General features: G+C 39.1%; 1 protein-coding gene across 1 annotated transcript in view; it reads left to right on the top strand.

Moving 5' to 3' along the window:
- The first annotated feature begins 705 nt into the window (after positions 1–705).
- The window catches only part of RAB11FIP2 (RAB11 family interacting protein 2), a 34185-nt gene continuing 13140 nt past the window's right edge, over positions 706–21750 (top strand). Inside the window, exons 1-3 of the mRNA XM_009476072.2 lie at positions 706–1282; positions 12654–13096; positions 13800–14262. Of these exons, the coding sequence (XP_009474347.1) occupies positions 930–1282; positions 12654–13096; positions 13800–14262 (1259 nt within the window). The 5' untranslated portion in view covers positions 706–929. The remainder of the gene's footprint in view (positions 1283–12653; positions 13097–13799; positions 14263–21750) is intronic.

The following is a 21750-nucleotide window of genomic DNA, read 5'->3' as shown; positions in this document are numbered from 1 at the left end:
CAGAGCTCCCTCTCCCCTCTAGAAACACAAACAGCGATGAACTGACGAGACGGGGATCTCTGGCGGGAGGGGACCCCGAGGGCCCGGCGCTCCCGCAGCCCCGGGGGGACCCCGGCCTCTCCCCGCCCTGTCCTCGGGCAGGACCGCCGGGAGAGGGGGACTCAGCGGCGGCTGCCCCGGGTGACCGGCCCCGGCACGGCGGGGAGGGGGAGGGAGGCGGCGGGGAGGGGGCGAACCCTGCCCTCTGCCCTCTGACCGCCGCGGAGGCCGCCGCCGCCGCTGGCAGCATGGGGAAGGCGGAAGCGGCGGAGCCGGCCCGTCAGGCCGGGCGGCGGCGGGGGGGGAGCGCGGCGAGAGGCTGAGGCGGGCGGGCGGGAGGGAGGGAGGGCAGCGCCGTGACGGCCGCGGCAGCCCCGGCCCGACACCCCCGCCAGGAGCGGGGCGGCGGCGAGCCCCCCCCCGCGCTGCCCGCCGCCCTGAGGCACCGAGCTGCGAGGGGCAGGGGGAGGCCGCCGGCGGCCTGCGGGGCCCGCGCTGGGCCCGGCCGGGCCGCGCTGAGGGGCCGCGGCGCTCCGGGGCGGGCCGGGCGGCGGAGGGGCCCTGCCCGGGGGATGCCCTGGGGGCGGCGGGGAGCCGGGCCGGCGGCAGCGGCGGGAGGGGAGCGGGGCCGGCGGGCGGGGGGAGGCCGGGGGCGGGAGGGGAGTCGTGTCGGTGCTGCGGGGGCACCCCGCGGCCCCCAGCCATGGAGCCGCAGGTAGGGCGGCCCGGGGAGGGGGGAACCTGAGGAGCGGGGAGTGCCGCCGGCGGCGGGGAGCGCTGAGGAAGGACCTTGCCGAGCCCCTGACAGGTGTCTGCGCCTAAGTGCCCTTACGCAGTCACTCGAGGACTGACAGACTTCGCGTTTGTTATTGCTGCTGCGATCTTCAAAGATGATGTTAGCAGAGCAAGCCCAGAAGTGGTTCCCAACTCACGTGCAAGTTACGGTCCTTCAAGCCAAAGGTCTGAAGCCGAAAGGTAAAAATGGCAGCAACGATGCCTACACCATCATACAGCTGGGGAAGGAGAAGTACTCCACCTCGGTGGCCGAGAAGACCCTGGATCCCATCTGGAAAGAAGAGGCCTCCTTCGAACTCCCTGGATTACTCATGCAGGAGAATCCAGAAAAATACATCCTGTACCTGATTGTCATGCACAGGTCGCTGGTGGGGCTGGACAAGTTTTTGGGACAGGTGGCGATAAGCCTGAATGATATATTTGAGGACAAGCAAAGAAGGAAAACGGAGTAAGTGATGGTTGGTTTTTTTCATTACATTTTGTATTCCTGGTACACTTGCGGGGGGGATAGCAGCCTTATTAATGTACTTTGAAATGACATTAGGGCATTTCTCTCTTCTGTGGTGCGTTCAAAGCCCCTAACATATACAGTTATGTCATTGTGGCCTGACCTCTTCCAGAGAGAAGTTCACTGTAATCACAGTGGTCGCCTTACACAGGGAAGGGCTCTCAATAACATTAACGTTTTTTGACAAATTCTTGTGTGCAACATGAACTCATTACAGTCTGTTTTTCTAAAGATTTTTCTTCGTTCTGCTCAGGGCCATATCCCCATTCAACTCCTACCTCAGTTTGAACCATGTATGAGACTCAGTCTCCATCGAAGCATGGTGGTGTTCTCTTTAAAAATGTTCTCCTTCAGGTGCTGCAACCAGACCTCTTTAACTATTTTATATTTATGCTTTAGTGGTCAATGAACTGTGACTTGATGAAGGCTTACCACAGCAGCACAGTGCTTTTCTGACCCTGATTAGTCTTAGGCCGTGATCCTGCAGCCTTCTCTGTACAGCAGGCCTCAACAGAGAAGACTGAAGAGAAATTTCTGCTGTTGTAGTAGCCTCCATCATTACCTACATAAGCCTTTGTCAAATAAAATTGCTATTTGCCAGCAAATTCTGGCACTGGAATGCAAAAAAAAAAAAAGTACAAACCCAAGCATCACAGCAGTTTATTAGGCTGAACTGTGAACATATCTAACTCTGGGTTTTTCAATTAAATTAGTAAAATTGTTTATAATTTCTAGTTAGGACATGGTTGCATGAAGATGTCCAGTACCAGTGTAATTTATTCTCCAACGGATATGGGAATAAACTGTAGGTGTAAGCGTACTGCAGGCATGCCTGTGACTACGTGAATTGTGTTTGTTTTAGCTACGCTTGTCCCACAGAAGTAGTCCGAGAACGGGATGGAGACCTCCAGGCTAGCTCTATGTAGGCAGTGACGTATGAGCGCTGACAAATCTTTCTGCAGTGGTTAAAAAGTCCCTGCCCCAGGTGCATTTCCTCCTCTAGTGTCTCTTCAGTAGAGTAGAAAGGCTCCTGTGCCCAAATCTCAGCTGTTAAAATTGAAGTCTGGTATTTCTTCTGTTGGTGATGGTGGGTCTATGGTAAGATGCTGGACTTTTGCATCAAGGTGCCTAAGAGGCTGGCATCGTTTTCTGTCACTGACTGTGCTGGGGAGGCGTTAACCCCCAGCAGAGTCGGAGCGGGCAGTTGGAGGCAGAAATCAGTACAGCGACACCAGCGAGCTCTTGTTGATCAGACAACTGTTTCTGCAGAAACCATCTCAAAACCTGGTCCTGCTTATGTGCAGTGGCTGAGGTTGAAGGACCACCAAAGACAAGTCAAAGCTGTCTTTGCCCTGGTGTTTGGGTGTTTGTTTTTTTTTTTGTAAACTAAATTTTTAGCAAAACAATATGTTCATTAACCATATAATAGGGAACAACGTGTCCATGCAGAATCTCTTATGGGTTCATGGTCTGAAATATTATGCTTTTTAATTGCTTATCTTTTTAAGGAAAAACCAGTTATCTTGATGCAATACATGGTAATGCCTGTAGCCTTAGGGTCTTAATTTCTATTTACACTTGATTCAAGAAGTTTCAGTGCTCTTTAGACATGCATCTTAAATATTCTTTAATCATCAGTTGTAATTATCTTCCAAGTCGTAGGCAACTAGCTGCTCTACAGAAAAAAAGATGAGTGAATGAAGCAGAAATGCTAACTGTAAAAACTTCGTAAGTCTAGGGCGAAATACATATTCAGAAACTGGAGGAAAATATGTAAATTATTCATGTATTACTGTGAGTAACAAAACCTCTTTTCCCTTTGGGGAACCGTACGCTTTTGCAGCAATTTTAGCAAAAGTAGTATTGGAGTCTTACAAAATTATTGCAAAAATTCATAAGTGGGGTAATTAACACAGTCCTTATGATAGTTAAATAAACATTCAGATCTCTTCAGTATTTTTATATGAAGTTGCGCTTAGCAGGGCTTCATAGGTGTTCTTTATTTTTTCATTTCTTTCTCCGAAGTGTGAGAGAGGAACTCACGCTATGTAAACGTGCAGCGGTGCTTCCCTAGACCACCACTGAAATTACCAGGGCTCCCCGGGAAAGCTGCGCTCTGCCTGCGAGCTGTACTGCAGAAGATGGGGGCCTATGGGGAAATTTTTACAAACAGCCGAAGTCCTATTTTCAGAAGTTACTCGAGCATTTAAGATTGCAAATCTTATTAAAAGTTGATGGGTGTTAGGCTTCTAGAGCCGCACAGCCGTACTTGTAAAAGTCTTATATACATGTAAAAGTGCGGATAGGTGGTTAGTGGGATTTTTGGCAGCACATACTCACTTAATGTTGATTTAAATTCTTATGAGATAGGAGCCACTGAAAGTCCAGTTTTCCTGTCAGTGTCTTTAGGTGCTTGGAAACCTAGAAAATGTCCTTTTTGAAACTCACTTTTGAAAAAATAATTCAGCGTTTAGAGGATTTTGAAGTTATCAGGGTTGTCTACTTGTATGCCTTTGTGGAATGTGTGTCTGTTGTTGCTGACTCCTTTAAGCATTAGTTGGAGATGTGGATGCAATATTTGTACGTGTATGTCGGACGAGGGCAAACTTTCAAGAATATATTTGCAAAGGCGATCTCAAACAAAACACTCTTTCTTTTTTTCCTTTTATTAAATCCTTTTTGATACAAAATGTTCCTAGTCCTGTGTTGGCAGTAAACTAAGGGTAATATATTTGGACCCGAAGACCTTTTAGCCGTGACTATGGTGTGGGAACTGAGATACCCAGTGCCTTTCAAGACCAAGTCCAATGTCTTTATTACCAAAGCATTCTGATGGTTGAAAGCTATATTCATTGTTTCAGAAACACTAATCTGTTTTATTAAGCAATGTTTTTACTTTCAAATATGTTCAACAGGCTTGTGGTGTTATTAAATCCAGAGTTATTTTCTCATGTTGATGTAACCTTAACATTTCTTGCTTTGTTTGGGGATGAATGAGATCCAGTTATTTGATGAAGTGTCTATTGGTAATATTTCTACTTTTTAATATATTTAATAGCTTCCTCTTTCCAACACAGCTGTACATATGGTGCTGTAAGAGACAGACTCAAGAGTCACCAGGGTATTGCAAAAAAGATATTTAATATTCTGCACAATGCTGAACCCTGTCAGCAATTCCCTAGTGCTTTTTTAGTAAGGAGGTATGAGAAGTGAAGGCTACCAGCTGATTTTTAATTCCTAGGAAGACCGTGGGGTGTGTGACATTCAGCTTTTTGTATTTTTTTTTTTAATTTAATATTTTATAATTTGGAAGAAATAAATTTAAAAATTCGCTGCTGCTTCAGAAAAATTATGTTAGGGAAAAATAATCCTTTTTCTGTATAGCTTTTTTTGTTACTTGTTACGCCTTAAGAAAAATACTCTCTGCAGTAAAGTTTTCAGGCAGAGGCCTCGTAATAGGATTTGCGCCTCTTGTGCTCTAATAAACTTGATTTCACACAATATTTAAGGGACAAAGCAGTATATTTACTGTAATTTGATAGTGAAAATTTTGTACGCACCATCACGCAATGTCCTTTCGCTTTCTTTCTGAAACCAATGATTTTTCGAATTCTTAAAAGTGAAAATTCCTGGAACGGTTAGATCCAGATGTGGCTCACATGGTCCCTTACTAGGTCTCTTCCTGAGACTTCAGCCAAAGCATCTGCAGAATCCTAGTTCATTTTCTTTCTCTATTGATGCAAAAGTGCCCATCACACTGTGCTAGCTTTGTAAATTTGTGCCTCTGGCATCGCTGCTGTAGTTGGAAACGGACAGGCTCTTTTCACTTCTGCTCTTTTCTCCAGAGTTGAAAACTAGGCTCCAGATGCTGAGAGGGTTTACCGAGTTTTTTAACAGTTCAAAAAGCTTGGGAGATACTGCTTTATTGGAAGTATATTTAGCATAAGTTTTCAGATCTTAGGTTTCAGACATGGTTTTATTTTTTGCAGTAAAGTCCTGTGGGTTTTTTACATTCGTCCTGAGAAATACATGACAATTGTTTTGGTCTGCTGTTGCAGAAAAAATATACCTCTTTTGCTCTTGCAGTTTAAATGTAAATGATGATCAATGAATGTGTTGTTTTAAAGCATATATACATTTTTGTAATAATTTCAATTCGGTTATAATGCATAGTTGCCTTAATACTGCTGATGCTCTGACAATGCGTAACATCAAAACAAATTTTGGAGTTATCAGGGAATAAAAAAATAATCATTCACTGACATGTCTTAATTTACTGAAGTATTTTTCAGTAGTTTTTCTTCATGACTGTGCTGGTTTTTTTTCTCCTGTGTGCTGAATGAACACAGCAATAGAAGAACAGATTTCCGTTAGCTTTCACCATGATGTTACTTATTTCATTGACGTTTGCTTCATCCTTGTTGTTCTCTAATCCACACTATTTATTGCCCATTCCTTTATTAGCTTTCCTGGAGAGCTAATGCTGTTATACCTTCAGCTGATTTAAGATGCAACACTTGTCTGGAATGTTATAAATTTGAGGGGGGCAGGCAATGGTAGAGTTACTATTTCTTAGGGGAATTTTGTTGGAGGAGACATTTTTTATTTGTGACTCAGTTCCCCCTTTCCCTGGTTTCTGTAATACCTCAACAATTCCCCCCCCGCCCTCACCCCAAATTGCAGCAGTGTTATAAAATTGCATATTTGAGCATAATACAGTGAAGGAATCTTGGCCTTATCTAAGATGCTTCTCCTCTGCTTACATCAATTATATAAAATAGTCAAAACCAGCTTCTCGGCAAACAAAAAGAATTAACGATTGACCACGATCAATACCCCTGTGTTGTAAGCGCTTACGCTTTAGTGCTGCTGAGCTTCCTGAAAGATATGAAAATTGTGTGACGTCCTCCAAATTAATGTGAATTCCTTCTTGGCAGCCTCCCTCCTGGGTATGGACAGGTTCCCCCTTCGCCTGCCTCTGCCCTGTCCTCGTTCTCATCTGTAGCAGCATAAGCAAGAGGCAGGCGCTTGAGTAGGCGGCTTCAAATGCAACTTGAATTATGAACAAGCAAACAACTACTAGTAAACAGCTAGTATGATTGTCAAGGACTCGGTGCTTGTTAATGAATAGTGCCTTTTTAAAAAATAATTCTACAAAACATAACGCATTTTGAACATTATTTACTATTCTTGAGTCTTAAATTTAGTTTAAACCAGAAAAAGGCATTTTAGGTGATAAAATTAAACAGCAGTGGAAATGGCAGGCTGTAACAGAAATTATCAAAATGTTGAGGTTAAAGTAAGAGAAAAAAACTCGTTCCACTCTAGTCAAAAGTGGGAAGAGTGGGAAGAGTAGTAAGTGTGAAATTTGTTAAAGGCGCAGTAATAATGAGCATCCTGGAGGATCCGTAAGGATGTGCACTGTTGCTTTCGTGGCACAATTAAGTAAACGTAAAAAAAATGAAGGAACGTTAGTAGTGAGGAACAGAAGAGAAAGATGGTTATGGAGGAAAACAAAAAGTAGCGCCCAGTTGTAGCTTTATGAGATTATAGCAGTATTTTCAAATTATCTAGTAGTATTCCCAGCACTTACATTTTTGCAACAAATGCAAGCACATCCTCTGAATAAGTCATAATTCTGAGTCAGAGTCTGAGTGCCATCTGGATTGAAATACTTCTCCATTTTCTGTGTACACACACACATGCTTGCACACACGCTCAACTGAAATAACTGGTCTTAGTTCTCAGACCTTCAGTTATTTTGTTTCTAAAATACAAGTTTGCACACATAGTCTTTAGCCAAAATAGTAAGTAAACTAAGACCACTTAATTCCTTTGATTCCTGTTGATGTTAGCTAACCCCTTAGTAAGGGTGTTGGGGTATGTGTCAATTCCCATATGGTGTTGCGATGTCACTCTGTAATATTTATTTTTAAACTCTACTTTGTATATCTCATTTCAGTTGGCTTCCAGAAAGTAATAGTATTCATCTTTGTGAATGTCATCGCTTATTTTAATAAATAATCTATTTTCGTCTTCATACACAATGTAGTCTGTGCTCAGCCCCTTGCCTTAATTTTCCTACTTACTGACATTTGGGACAGTCTTTCGGTATGGTATCTGAGTGATTTATCACAAAACATACTTCTGCATTTTTCAAAGTGGATTTGCTGCTAATGAAAATGTTAGATGGTTCTGGGCTTTGGATATTGCTTTTTATCCATTAGCTGTAGACGTTTATGTTGGTGGGATTTTGTGAAGCGAGTTTCTTCAGTGTATCTAGCTTTAACATAGTAATCTAAGATGAAGAAGTACTTCTTTCCCGTGACAGCTGATGAACATGTTCTATCATTGGGATTTTGATCGTCTTTTATAGGGGTAGTTTTAGAAGTACCTGCTGGTGTAGAAAATTCTCCTCATCACTGTGTAGCAGATTAAAGTTACTTAGCAGATCAGGATGCTGATTTTACCTGTAAAATCAAGGTTAGAAGCCTTGTGGATGCTGTGATGGTTATGTGGCTTTTTGCAGAATTCCTTCAGTAATTTGTGAATTAAAATAAAGATTTTGCAAAAATCTTTGGGTGCAATCTAATGATTTCAACAAAGCAAAATTAGATCAGCTCAATAGATATTTACTGGTAGAGTGAAGGCAGAGTGGCGTATTTGAGACGCAGCAAAATGAGTGGAAAAATTCCTTTAGTACTTTCCATCTTCAGCACTGGCAAGAAGACGGAGTCAGGAGGTCATCTGTCATGCACAGGTTGAATGTGCTGGCTTCTAATGACTTCTAATTCCTGGTGAAATTGGTAGACAAGTATGCCAGTGGTTTTGGAGGCTGTTAAAGTTTTAAGTATGTAATTAAAATTACATGGTGGTTTTTCATACCCATACTGTTACTATTTTTCTTACCCATACTGTCAACCTATCCTGCTCACTGTTACATAGTGAGCAGAATAGATTGAGTGATGCTTTTTCAAAGAAGAGAGAGGGCTAAGACTTGGAACTGTCACATTCCGTGGCAGATTTGGAGGATAAGACACGACAACATCAGCTTCCTCCTATTAGGAGAAGAGAAACAAGATATTGGTTTCAAAATATTTGTTGAATGCAGGATGAAGGATGCAATGAGAATAGTACAGATAAGCAAAAGTGAGTTGGAAAACCAAGTTAATGGGAAAAAATAAAATCAGAAAAAGGCGCGGAGAAGAACGGTTGAAGAAATTGTGTTGAAAATGTAAGTATGTTTGTAGATCACTAGCTATCTAGATGGCATAGGCAGGCCAGAATTTTGTAACTAACTTGCTCATTTATAGTAACTTACTTCAGTTTTTCTCCTTCACTCTTCCTGTCTCTCTTTACTAAGATAAAGGGTTCAGTACTGCTAATACTACGCAATTTACTTTAATAGTCTGCAGAAGATGGTTATTGTCTTTCTTAGAAATAAGGGAGTTTGCTTTTTCTGCTCATAATTGTAGGTATGGCCAAAATTGAGTAATTTTGTCATGATTAGAAAATAGCCATGTTTCTTCAGATAGGGGTTTAGTTTTTCAGGGCTGACTGGTCAGCAGGATTTTTCCTATTCAGCCTTGAATGTTGATCTTCTCTTTGCGTGTTCAAAAAAACGGTCAGCATACAGAGTGGCAATTTATATTACTTACAAAATAAAAATGATCAGAAACCTGTGCGAGACAGGCAAAGCCCATTAGCGCGCTCAAAAACAGATGAGAAAAAGAAGCAAAGGTTGTTCTGATGGAAAGCATAGGGGAAAAGTCGAAATTAGAGGGTGTATGGAGGATGTTGTCCTACAGAACATTTGAAGGTGAGAGCAAGAAGTATGAATGTGATTCAGAAGGCAATAGGGCTTCCTTTGAAGTTGGGAAAATTTGCCAGACTTTGTACAAGGTCTGTTTAAATAAAGACTGTCTGCAAGACTGGATGTAATATTTGGTTATTAAATAAAAGGGCATCTGCTCTCATAAAAGCCACCCTGTTTTGTTCGTGTATGTTATTGGCTATTTTCCTACTTTGTACAGGCTTTCTATAGAATAAGCCCATGGCAGCCTGACAAATGGAGCATTTATTGTGGCTAAAAGTACTGTAAACAAAACCAAAATAGCAAGTTTTATTGGCTTTTATAATACATTACAATTCTTTAAATTGGCAGTGGTATAGTGGAATTTAGTATTTTAGGACCCAAATGTTGTTATCTGAAAACAGTGGACTTCATTTTCCAGTTCTTTTTCCTATTATATACAGCACTGTTTTTTCTATTTGTTGCTCACGCCCATTTGTTGTAGAAACAGATTGTAATAAGAAACATTTACAGACTCGGTTGCTCATTCACGTGCAGCTCCACACAAATGCATTGCCTGCATTTGTTCTCGTCTGTTTAGAAAAGTAATTATTCGCCTTTGAATTTGAAGGAAATCATGATTTGAGTCTGCTTCTCATATTGTCTTGTTATGAGCTGAAGCATATGGAACCTTCATTATAACTAAAACAAGATAAACTCTCCAAGGTAACAAAGAAACCTCCTTGAAATGCCTATGAAAATTAAATATCTGTCTTTTATACAAAGATTTGATCCAGCAATCATTATTCAAATAGAAATTCCACTGAAGTCTGGAGGAATTCTGCTGGAATAAAGAGTTTGTGATTAAATTCTGTTGGAATCAGTAGTAGTGTTGAACCTGGTCCCAGCAGGTATGAGGTCCAGTCCCTTATGCCGTTCTGTTATCTTCCTAGGGTGAGGAGAGTTTCTTTGTTTTTCTAGCTGAACTTACTTTTAGTGTCAAGTTCTTCCAAGTCTGCTTTGAAAACAAATGTGCAAGCTGCAAAGGCGATGTATTAGTTGTGTGCTGGAATTCTCTCCTTCAGACCTGGTGAATGTCAAAATAGTACGCGGAGGTATGCTGTTAGCAGGTGAGTACTGGTAGTGACACAGAGTGGTTGCTGATTCATGATAAGAATGTCAATAATTGAGTTAAATTATGTTTTAAAAGAAAAGGCTTTCTTCCACAGCAAAAGCTTAAGAATTTGTGTCCTGATGTTGTTCTAAAAAAAGTGAGCAAGTGTCATACATCAGTTTAAAGTTTTGGTAATTCCTAAGTAGAAACATCTGAAAATTCAGCAATCGTATCAGAGATACAGTATTAATGTTTGAGACGTGTGAGGGGAGGGAAAGAGGGAGAAGGGGAATCTGTTTTCCTACAGTGTAGGCTGAGCCATTAAATTTGAATGTCAAAAAGTGAGGTCCTCTGCCTGTTAAGCCTCTTAAAACACTCATAAGCCTTATTTATGTTTGTTTAGTGTCTGTCTAAGGAATCATGGGGAGGACTTTCTCAGTTTTAGGGTGGGTTTTGGTTTGGGTTTTTTTTCCTGCACAGGCAAGATCTGTCTGAGCAAGGGCTTGCTCATTATGGCTGTGTATTGTTTTTATTTTTTAAGAGAATACATGAACGTATTTTCTTTTAAAGAAGAGTTTTAAAGAAAGTTGGCTATCTTGTCTTCCAGTTTTTGTGATATTATATATCACAAAAAAGACTTACTCTTGGTTCTGTTGTGTGTGTTTTCTGTAACGACTCTATAGATGACTTAAAGTGTTTCTGGAATCAGTTACCAAGAAGTGAAACATTATTAACTAAAAGGAAAAACGATCCATCTTCTTCAGACGCATAACGTATTTCAGGTTTTGCATTTCATTTAAAATACATAAATGAAGTTACCTCACAACAGAAGAAAAACTTTCTTCCTAAAGGTTTAATTGTCCTTCTACTAGTTTGAACTTCTGGATCTGCTGGTCTGGATTCAAGTTGTCCAGTGCCGGAACAGAGAAGGTCTGATATTTCTTAATTATTCTGGTTTAGTATGGGATATAAAACCTTTTGGACATCACAGAGCAACAAAAAAAAAAGTCATAATACTCTTTATCCTTTCGTTATTTCTTTGGTGGGTCACTTTTAGAAGTATTTTGTCAACACGGAAAATAGTATCTCTGCCTGAAAATTTGATTGCAGCTGTCACCTTTAAAAATATTTATGAAATCTGAAAGGCAAGTGAGGGTTATTTTTCTCCTTTCGTGACCTTGTTTTCTATATTTGGCAGTATTGAATAATGTATGTATAACTGCATGATCAATTTTGCATCTGTGCTGATAGGCAATTTCATTTCTTAGTCTGCAGTTCAAAAGTTACTTTATCGCGATAATGCACCGTTGTGTTAGCATGCGTGCATGTGTTTCTCCTGACAGTGGGCTTAGAGCACTTCTTTGGAGCTGGCGGATCTGAAACATGCCCCTTGTGCCCTTTTTGGAATAGGAAAAGGCTGTTGATGATGGGTGTGGAGAAGGGATTGCCTGTCAGTCCTTCATTTAGGTGAAGGAAGATTGAGCCATAATTCTGCAGGTGCTTCCATGGGACAATGGAGCACCATAGGGAATAAGACGCTTGGATAATGATAAAGCCTTTACTGGACCCGGCAAAGAAGCACACTTGGCTTTTTGAAACAGATGATCACACCTTTGATCTCTTTTCAAGGAGTGGGGGTTTATGTCATGGTTGCAAAGCCTGTGGAAATATTTCTGAAGCTAATCCTACTGGTGACCTGCAAAAGAAGGGGTGGGTGTTACATACACCTACGCACTCGCTGTTCTGCCGCCGGTGCTCGTGGAGTTAACGTCAACGTTAGTAGGGGTTGCAGTTGCAGAACTGAAATGATGGTTGACTATTCAGCGGTCTCAGATATTTCTTTGCAAGTGCTACTGCAGTTGGCATAAATCTTAACCAGTGGTTAGAAGGAAGGGACAGAGGTGAAAAATGTTTGCTAGCATATAAACCTGAGCAAAATCAAAGGAGAAAAGGTTACTAGATGTAATATTCGCCACATAGTATGCATTCAGGTATTACACATCACTGCTAAATAAAGGCCACTTGAAAAATATCAAGTGTTCTTTTAAATAGCAAAATAAAATGTATTTGGATTTATAATTAGCATTAGATACAAATTCTCCTTAGTAAGCAGATGTGAGCCCGTTAGCTTTGATGAAGTTTAGTAAGCTTCCCCAGAGTTGATTTTGGTTCTCGAAACAGCTGAACACTGCTTTGAGCTTCGTGCTTGCTTAGTTATTAAATTTTCTCTTCAAAAAACAAATATAGACTAAAAAGATTTTCAGGACAGGAATGTTTTAATTTTTGGTATGGAATTTGGTTTTCATATTTTAAATTGTATTAGCCAGATATATTAACGAACTAACCAGAGTTTAATGACTAGCCTCCAGAAAACACAACTTAACTTGCTCTTTTTCTCCTTTAAGGTGGTTTCCCCTAGAGTCCAGACAAGGGAAGAGAACTAAAGACAGAGGAGAAATAAAGGTCAATATTCAGTTTATGAGGAATAACATGACAGCAAGTATGTTTGATTTGTCAATGAAGGACAAAACCAAATCCCCTTTTGCTAAACTAAAAGACAAAATGAAGGGTCGAAAGAACGATGGGACGTTTTCGGATACATCGTCTGCAATCATCCCAAGTACTCACATACCTGATGCAAACGTAGAGGTATGTAGTGGTGAAGTACAAATGAAATCAAAACCAAAAAAACCTTTCCTTTTGGGACCTCAGCGGCTATCCTCAGCTCATTCGATGTCAGATTTAACAGGATCACACGTCTCCTCAGAGAAAATGAAATCCAGCACAGTTGGCTACTCTCATCTTTTCAGGCGTCAGCTAGAATCTTTTGGTTCAGTTGATGAAGGTGGTAAGTAAAAGTCGTGACCATTATAATTATAGTTCACTGCTCTTAGAGCATTCAGAAGTATGTTTCTTTAATTTATGAAGCAATTACAAGGCCAAAAAGTTAAGAATTATTGCTGGCCTATTTTTTTTTCACTTCCATTAGTTGGTGGTAACTCATAACTGCTGTTCCTGAGCATAAGAAATAACTTTTATTGGTCACAATGTATGGTAATTTAGCATTTTTCTTCTTATGTCCTCATTGGAGAGCATGTTGTAGTGAAGCATTGCATTCTAGAGGGAACTCTAGGCAAAATAGCATCTTGTGAAAAATAGAAGTCTGTTTAAAAAGTTGAAAATGATCACCAAAGTTTTAAACCTGATTTATACAAAGAACTGAAAATACTTTTCGTTGTTCAAAGTTATGATGCAGCGACTGTTGCTTTCTGGAATGGCACACTAGTCATAGCTGTCTTCTTTGTAGGACTTAGTTTTCAGACAGGAAACAAGAATTTGCTGTAGCGTCTGTCCATAAACATTTCGCAGCCACGAAGTCAAGGCCACAGCTGTTCATTTTTTTTTTTTTAAATAGCTTAGTTACTCAGCAGTGTTTTGAACTGCGACTCAATTGCAAAGCTTCTAGACCTAAGCTAAAATGGGTTCTCTGCATGTCATAAACTATGATATAGTGTCTCATTGATGATATACTAATGACAGATTGTTTGCAGGGAGTCTAAAATCTCCACATAGAAGGACACTAAGTGTTGATACTTCTAAAACGAACCAGCTTGACAGCACAGTTGATGAAACTGCACTTGAAGCACAAAATGACCCATTTACCAATGTGAGTGCTTCGTTACCCCAAAAATTTGCTACACTGCCAAGACAGAAGAATCCATTTGAGGAAAGCCCAGCAGCATGGGATCAAAACTTAAGTCTGTTTTCCAAACCTGTTGAAATCAGAAAAGAAATTAAAAAAGAGAAAAAAGAGAAAGTTAGTCTTTTTGAAAGAGTGACTGGAAAAAAAGATAGCAAGAAGTCAGATAAACTTAGCAATGGGGGATCGGACAGTTCTACTGACTTGAAATCACCTAGTGCGTTTGGTGAAACTCATCAGGAGAGTTTTGATTATGATTCGACAAATCCATTTATGACAAACTTCAAGCCTACAAGCATGTTGCCATCTTCAAGGTAGGTTTTTGCTGTATTTCAATCTGATATCTTGCACATGTTATATAAATGAAACTGAAGTGTTGAGGAACACAGTCTTTGTGCTTTATATATGTTTATATCATTGCTTATCTAAGTAAAAGTAATGAACTTTTTATATAGTTTGATCTTTTCTTACTTCATTTTGAAATTACATTTATGTTACTAATATGTACTGTGAATGTTCTTGGGTACTTGCGTTTGTGGAAGACCTTGTTCAGCCTTCAGAATGGGCTCTTCCTGAAAATCTTCTGCTTTCACTGAACACTCATCGCTAATTATTACATTGCCCTAAGTCAACGTTTTAGAAGGAAAAGTTTAAAGTCTAAGGGAAAGATGAAACAGAATAAATAAAAGGGTGAAGAAAATGTAAGTAATGAAAACAAATCCTGTGGCTGTCACCATTTGGGAAAGAAATGGATTTAGATTCTATACATCAAAGCACAAGAATTGAAGACCATTCTGTTTCTAAATGGGAGCACCCACATGGGCACTTACCACGCTCGAATTCATTTGCCTCACTGTAGCTTTGCTGAGTTCCTATGTATTCAAGTCATTGCACAAGGCAGCAGTTTATGTGCTAAGCAGAGTGAATTAAGTTACAGGGGCTGATAAATATTTAAGCAGTTAATTATTTAACTTTTATTCATTTGCATTCTCATTTTTTCTGTATATAAATGCCAGAAATTAACAGTCCTTTTTTTACAAGGTAATGATTCATTTCTATTTAATGACTTAAATTTGGTGGAAGTAGAATTTAAAATTAAACTGCTGCAAACTGGAATGTTAAGGTTGTAAAATATATCACTGTTTTAAATGGAAAACATGATTCTAACAGATTTGCATTTTCCCTGTCTATTAATTCCTTAATTAATGATACAGTAGTATTTTTTTTAAAGTAATTTGTTTCTTGTTATCTTATTCTTTAAGATTTTAGAACAGGTTGATCTTACCATATCATCCCAAGTCAGTTTTATTCGTAGATTAGAATGCATGCACTCGTGATTTAAACTTATAATCATTTTCTCAACAAAACTAATCATGGATGTGAATTAGATAACTGAACTGAAATGGAACTGCTATAGAAAAGATTCAGTTGCTAGAAGCTCATACAGACTTCAATGAATTATCTTCTTAGCTTCTTCTATGAGTCAAGTCAGTTGCTAGTGTCTTAAATAACATGTTTACAGACAGAGTCTTAGAATATTATTTATTTAATAAAGGATTTCTCTAGATGAGAGTAAGGTTAGGATGTAGCTTGGATTGTCAGAAGTTAAAACTTCCATTTAAATAAGCTCCTTTAAAGAGAAGTAATTTAAATAACAATTAAAATTAAATAGCATTTAGGTTTTTTTTAAATGAAAAAATGTATTCAGGCAGATGCTAGATACAAGTAGTGAAATCTTTTGAAGTTCTTGAATGCAGTAGATCTTGATAAATATAAATCTTTAATGGTAATCATGATGGACTTTTTTTTCTTTATTTTGTAATTAAAAAGCTCATCACAGTGCCCATTCAGAAGGACTCTAGTCATTTGTTCCCCCGCTTTGTGTGAGTCTCTTTTGCTAGTTCTTGACTTTTATGTAAACATAAACTTTTGATAAGACAAATAGATATTCTGTTATTTTCAAAAAGTCAAAAATAGTAAACATTTTGACCTTTTCTGTAAGACAACTATTATGGAATAATATCCAGCATGCAATAATTTGAGTTAGAAGCTCTTGATTTTTATATGCTCCAGTATTATGTTCCGTGAGAATCTTGTAGAATAAGTTCACTTTCTTTCAAATGTATCTTGTACAGTGATTTTCTTTTGAAGTAGAAACTAATACAAAATGTGCATATTTAATAAGTTTACAGTTTAAGTTTACCTTTTATCTGTGGAGGATTTGTTGAATCCATTTTTAATTTTTCAAACTAGTAATACTGTGAAGAAAGAGGTGTATAAATCTGTGGGCACAAAATGAATGAGGTTGAGTTAACACATTCAGTATGCAGAAAGCATACACGGGGAATTTAGACTTTGAGTTGCTTTTTATTTACTCAACATGCTATTACGCCCTTTTGGATGGATACCATTTCTGCAAGTAAACCAGGCAGTATCTTTTTATTAAGGTGTGTCCAAAATCAGTGTTCTGGTGTGGGTGAGGAGTTTGCTTTGCAGGTGGATCTCCCAGTTAACCCCACTTAGCTAAACCTTTTTCTGAGTGATGAAACGGTCCTGGGGCATGTGAACTGGATTCCTGTCTGATGAAACTCAACTGGAAGATGTATGCCAGGAGCACTCCATAGGCACAAAAGGGTGGGTGTTCAGTCTGTAGGACCAAGCTGGAGATAGTGCAAAGTGGAAGAAAAAAAAACCCACAGCAACCCTCTTCCCCTACCCTCCAAAAAAATGACCAAACCCAGCTCCTTCATGTGCAGAGTTTGAAGGTCAGCTTCTTAGCACCAGTGAGCCTATGTCTGTAAAGTTAGTGGGAGTATTTTCGGTGACTTTGGTGAGCTTTGGGTCAGGCTCAAGTCCATCCTAATTAATTGTGTGGTAATGTTGACTAAGCGGTAATGATGTGCAGGACAGCAGCCCATGACGACATCACTAACTGATGGCTAAGTGAGTTGCTGAATAGCCCTTCGCTCAACCGGTTGTTAAGTGCTAACTGGCTGTATGCATACTCTGTCGCTAATTACTCTTATTTACTAATTACAAGAATGAAGATAAATACATCTTCCACGTGTTTCTCAGCTGCTGATACAGAAAGTGTAGAAGTGGTTCAGCAACAGTTACAGGATTTTTTTCCTAAAAGCAAGAAGTATCCCAGGATTATTTGAAAATTATTATTTATTTTTATTACTATTATTTATTATTGTTATTTCAAGAAGGTTTAAGAAGTAGTTTGGAAAAGCAAAACAAAACCTGCCTGGTTTGTGTATAATACTAGTTGTCAGGAAATCACAAAATATGGACCCCTAATTTCTATTAATCTCTGCCCTGGCAAAGGCTTGTTCTGTGGCTTTGGCTAAATCACTTAGTCTCCCTGCTCCTGATCTGTAAAATGGGGATGATATTTTGTTACCTCTTACAAATGCTGAGTGGATAAATTAGTATTTTTTAAGGGTTTTATAGATACAGTATTACAGTATTACATAAGTGTTAAGATTGGGTTTTTTTATTGTCTGGTGTAGGGGCAATATAGATATTTGTGAGCTGATTTCTTGACAATTTAAAAATGCTGCAGTCTCATAGCGAGGCAAGAAACGCTGGTTTTGCAAATACTACAAAATCTGTTCGTTCCAGGGGATTTATATCATACAGCCAGTAAAGAATTTTTAAGCACACAATATGTCTAGTATTTTTAGCCAGCAGGTACCAATAATAGTTTTGTCTTCGTACTTCTTAATCCACTGCGTTGAAACTTTTACCTAATATTATCTTAAATTGCATTCATTCTTACAATTACTGCTATTGTCAGGGCTCTCAAGAGGTTAATTTGCAGTCAGGAGCCACGTGGATTTTGTATTGAACACAGTTAAAGAAATTGAGAGTACTCTTGGAAAACAAAGATTGTTTGTGACCAAACCTTGTGCATCGTTTCTCTGAAATTGTTTTGTGTTTAGGAAAATACACTACAGCAGGCTAATAAACTGATGTGAAAATTTCTCAATTTACACCACTTGACAAGTGCTAAAAGAAAAGCATCTTTAATTTTAATGTGTTATTAGGACCTTTTTAGAGAGATTGTACAAGTTATTAACAAGGTCCTCTGAGACAGGAGACGGGTAATTAACAAGACCTACAGAAAGAGAGTTTAGGTAATTAACGAGATCTTAGGCACTGGACACAGGGAAACAAATAGTCCAATATTTAAAGCTGACAGGTTGTTACTAGTCTGATCAAATTCCAGATCTGGGAAACTGAATTGATAGCTGTTTGGGAGCTTTCGAAGGAACGTTATATATACAACATACATACCCACACACAATATAAGCGTGTGTCTGTATGCACATATATGTGTATATATATAGAGAGAGATACATTAAAAAAACCTTTTAAAGTAGCACTTCCATGACCTAAGTAATGTTACACTTAGAGAATCGAAGATCAAGCTTATGCCTACATACTGGTCACACTTTTATCTCAAGTTCTTTCAATAAATACGTTACATTCTAAGCACTGTGGAAGATGGAATAGCGGAGGAGAAAGAAACATGTATGTTAACTAGGATTCACTGTAACAATTATGAATAATGCTCATATTTATAAGATTAGTTATTGGTCAAATGGAGCATAAAATAGAAAAATAGTTAATTTTTTTCTTTGTTCTTTTACTGCTTTGGCCTTTTTTAAAAATTGCAACTCAAAAAAAAAAAACCAAACCCTTAAACTCATCTCGTTTGCATCTTTCCGCTTTGTCTGTCGTTTCCAAATGCGGTTGTTTTCTTCAGTGTCTCTCCCCCATACTGTCATCACGCGTAGCCGTTAGAGCTGCCTGCCTCTCCAGTGATGCCTGTTCCAAACAAATCAGTGTCTGCAGTTTCATTTTTCCCAATGGATGCAATGTTGAAATAAGCAATTTCAAACATTTGATATGTCCATTACTAGTGGTGGTGGTGGGGGGAAGTGTGGTGCCATGAAAACATGAGGCTCAGATCATGTTAAATGGTTAAGTCTAAAGAACAGATGATGTCTGTTATGTTTCAGCAAATATTAAAATTTTGTAGGTGTGATGGTCAACTAGTTAGAGAAGCTTTTGCAAAATCGTGGTGTTACCCTGAATTTCTAGGTTACTGCTTGTCAGTTGAGCTATGTTAGTAGACCAGGTGCCTGGCTCTAGTCAAGTGCAGTTGTAAAGTAAAACCTGTTAGCTTAAACCACAGTGAAGATAAGTTGTTAGTGCAGTAACTTCAACATCATCACAGATAAATGACTGTTAAATGGTTTCAGTCTCGCCTGTTACATCTGATATGCCAGAGGCATAGGTACTGGCCACAGCTCCATTGGAATGAACCCCAGAAACTGCCTGATCAGAGCAAAGGCTTGTAATGGCTGTGTGTTTCTTTACTGAGTAGGTCATCCTTTTCCAGTGTACAATACAACTTACTATTTTTAATTTTCGTATGCCTCGTTCAGAAATGTTGATGTCTAACAAGTTTATTACTGTGCTTGCTGGATTAATAAAGTCTGTTCCAACATTTTAACGTATCTTTCTCTGTTAGTCAAAAAATGACATCAGGTGAACTATGCTATTTTCAGAATTTGGTTTCCTCTGTCAGTGTTAGCATGACTTATTTTAAGAACAGCGTACTTCTGCATTGCTTTTCTTGAAATTAAAGGACTTTTTTCAGTTCTCTACTGAAATTTGACTAGACTTGTCTCCAGTGAACTGTGATTATCTATAGTCTAGGTAGAATATTGATAAACTGTGACACTGCATTAATTATACTGTAGACTGTTAATATTTGCTCATTTGGTGTGGTAAAGCTGTCGGCAGAACATTATTTCAACAAAACAAATACATTACCGGTATGTGAGAGGTAACGGGAAACCACAGAACAAGCCGAAGTCATGCAAGGATTCTTGGTCTCCTGGTCTGTCCTGCCCAGACTGTTATCGTCCAGTTTAGAAAGATCACTGCATGTGATGAGAGGACAATGAAATCTTGCCCAAAGCTACTACAAAGCAGTGGTCACAGTATTTGGGATATTACTAGGGTGGTTTGGAGCAATCAATTCCTAGAGAGATACTGTAGAAATACTTAGTATTAATCTTGCCTTTTGCAGAGTCTTCACCGGCAATCATGTACTCCTAATTAGTTGTCTGTTTTAGGAACACTGTTTGGAAAGTTCATCCTGCTGGCTGCATGACAAGATTTTTTCAAGCTTTCAGTGTCTGTTGGTGCACATTAGGGCATGTGAAAACTTTTTTTAAGTGGATGCAGGAGGCATAGTATCTGTCCCAAAGGGGAATGCATTGCCTGTTCTATTTTCTTAGGAAAAAAAAAAATTAAATAGTTATATCCAGTTTCTGTATTAATAAATGCAGAAGCTGTGTAAAATTGATGAACGTTTTTTTTCTGTTTCACTGTAATTACTCAGAATTACTGCTGGGTTTTTAAGCATTCAAAACTGGTTCTGGAAGTTTCAATGCCAAATTTTACTTTGGGCTTGTTGGGTTTTTTGGTTGACTTACAGATCTCTAATAGCAGGGTCTTTTAGTGGAGGTGGTGGCACAACTTTTAGTATATAAGAACTTTAGTGGTCTCCTGAGGATAAAACTTCATTAGTATTTCAGCCATAGCACAACTGCCTAGTAAAAGGGCAAATATTTAAATGCTTAAAAATAGTAACTTTTTATGTAAACCTGTTGTTGTTTGTTTCCAGACACTTAAATTAACATTCAGTTGAGTGCACTGTGTAAGATCGCTTTGTAGTTTTGAATGTCTTGTAGGTCCTGAATAAGTGAATTTGAAAGAGTAACGTGTCTAGCAGTGTGCAAGTACAAGTGCCATTGTTTTAAGATACTTATATCTTAAATCAGGAGAAGGCTGGCATTCTTATGGAGCTCATGAATGCAGGCCTGCATGCCTCCAGTTCCCGTGATCTGTCTCCAGCGGTACCAGACACCTCAGAATCGGCCACCAGCCTGTTGTGGATCCAGATTCACGTCTGTTTTTGAAACGAAGGAGTTTATACACAAAGGCAAAATTTGTTAAATTCTCCAAGTTGTTTTAACTGAAAACTTGTATATAGTTGCGTTGTCATGTGTCTGCTGCACTGAATTTGAAATATATGGGAGCCACGAGAGAACAGGCTGCTTCCTGGAAGTGCACGTTGTTCAGGACCGCTATTGAGTGCTGTGTTCTGAAACTGTAACTTCTTTATCTCATGGAACCTTCTGCCATCTTTAAAGGGCTCCATAGAGCGCAGCAGTATACTCATGAATAGACCGTTTCCAAAGTAGTCTATGTAAAGAATACGTAGCTTGAGAACAAATGATTTGCAAGAAAAGTGTGTCTTACATTCAAAGTTCAGGGTTTTTGGTCCCATTTCTTAACTCTTGGCATGAGACTGTATAGTAATATTAAGAAAATGGAGTAATAGCAACAAAACCTGATACTCTTTTTGTGTCCTCCTGGGGTTACACAAACTCCAGAAGGCCTTGGAGCATGGCTTGACAGCAGGACAATTTATATAGTGAAGTGTCTTAAGTGATGTTCCCCAGAATCTGATTGGGAAATAAATGGTAATATGCTTACTCCGTACTTGCTTAGCTGCCAGACATGACAGTCATTCCTTCTCAGAGTATAAAGTGATGTCTGCATTGCCAGGCACAGCAGGCTAATAATATTCTATGCAAAGCAAAGTTTCTGAATTTCATTAACTGTATCTGATTTTATTAATTTCTTTTGTTTTTCTAGTACATTGGTAATAACTTAAACTGCATCCTAATATTTCAAGGTTTTGGTACGTGTTG

The sequence above is a fragment of the Nipponia nippon genome, unplaced genomic scaffold (genome assembly GCF_047370975.1).
Source record: "Nipponia nippon isolate SJK-2023a ecotype South Korea unplaced genomic scaffold, ASM4737097v1 scaffold_3, whole genome shotgun sequence".
Classification (NCBI taxonomy): Eukaryota; Metazoa; Chordata; class Aves; order Pelecaniformes; family Threskiornithidae; genus Nipponia; species Nipponia nippon.
Note: the sequence above shows the minus strand (reverse complement) of the source record. Positions and strands in the feature narration are given on the sequence as shown.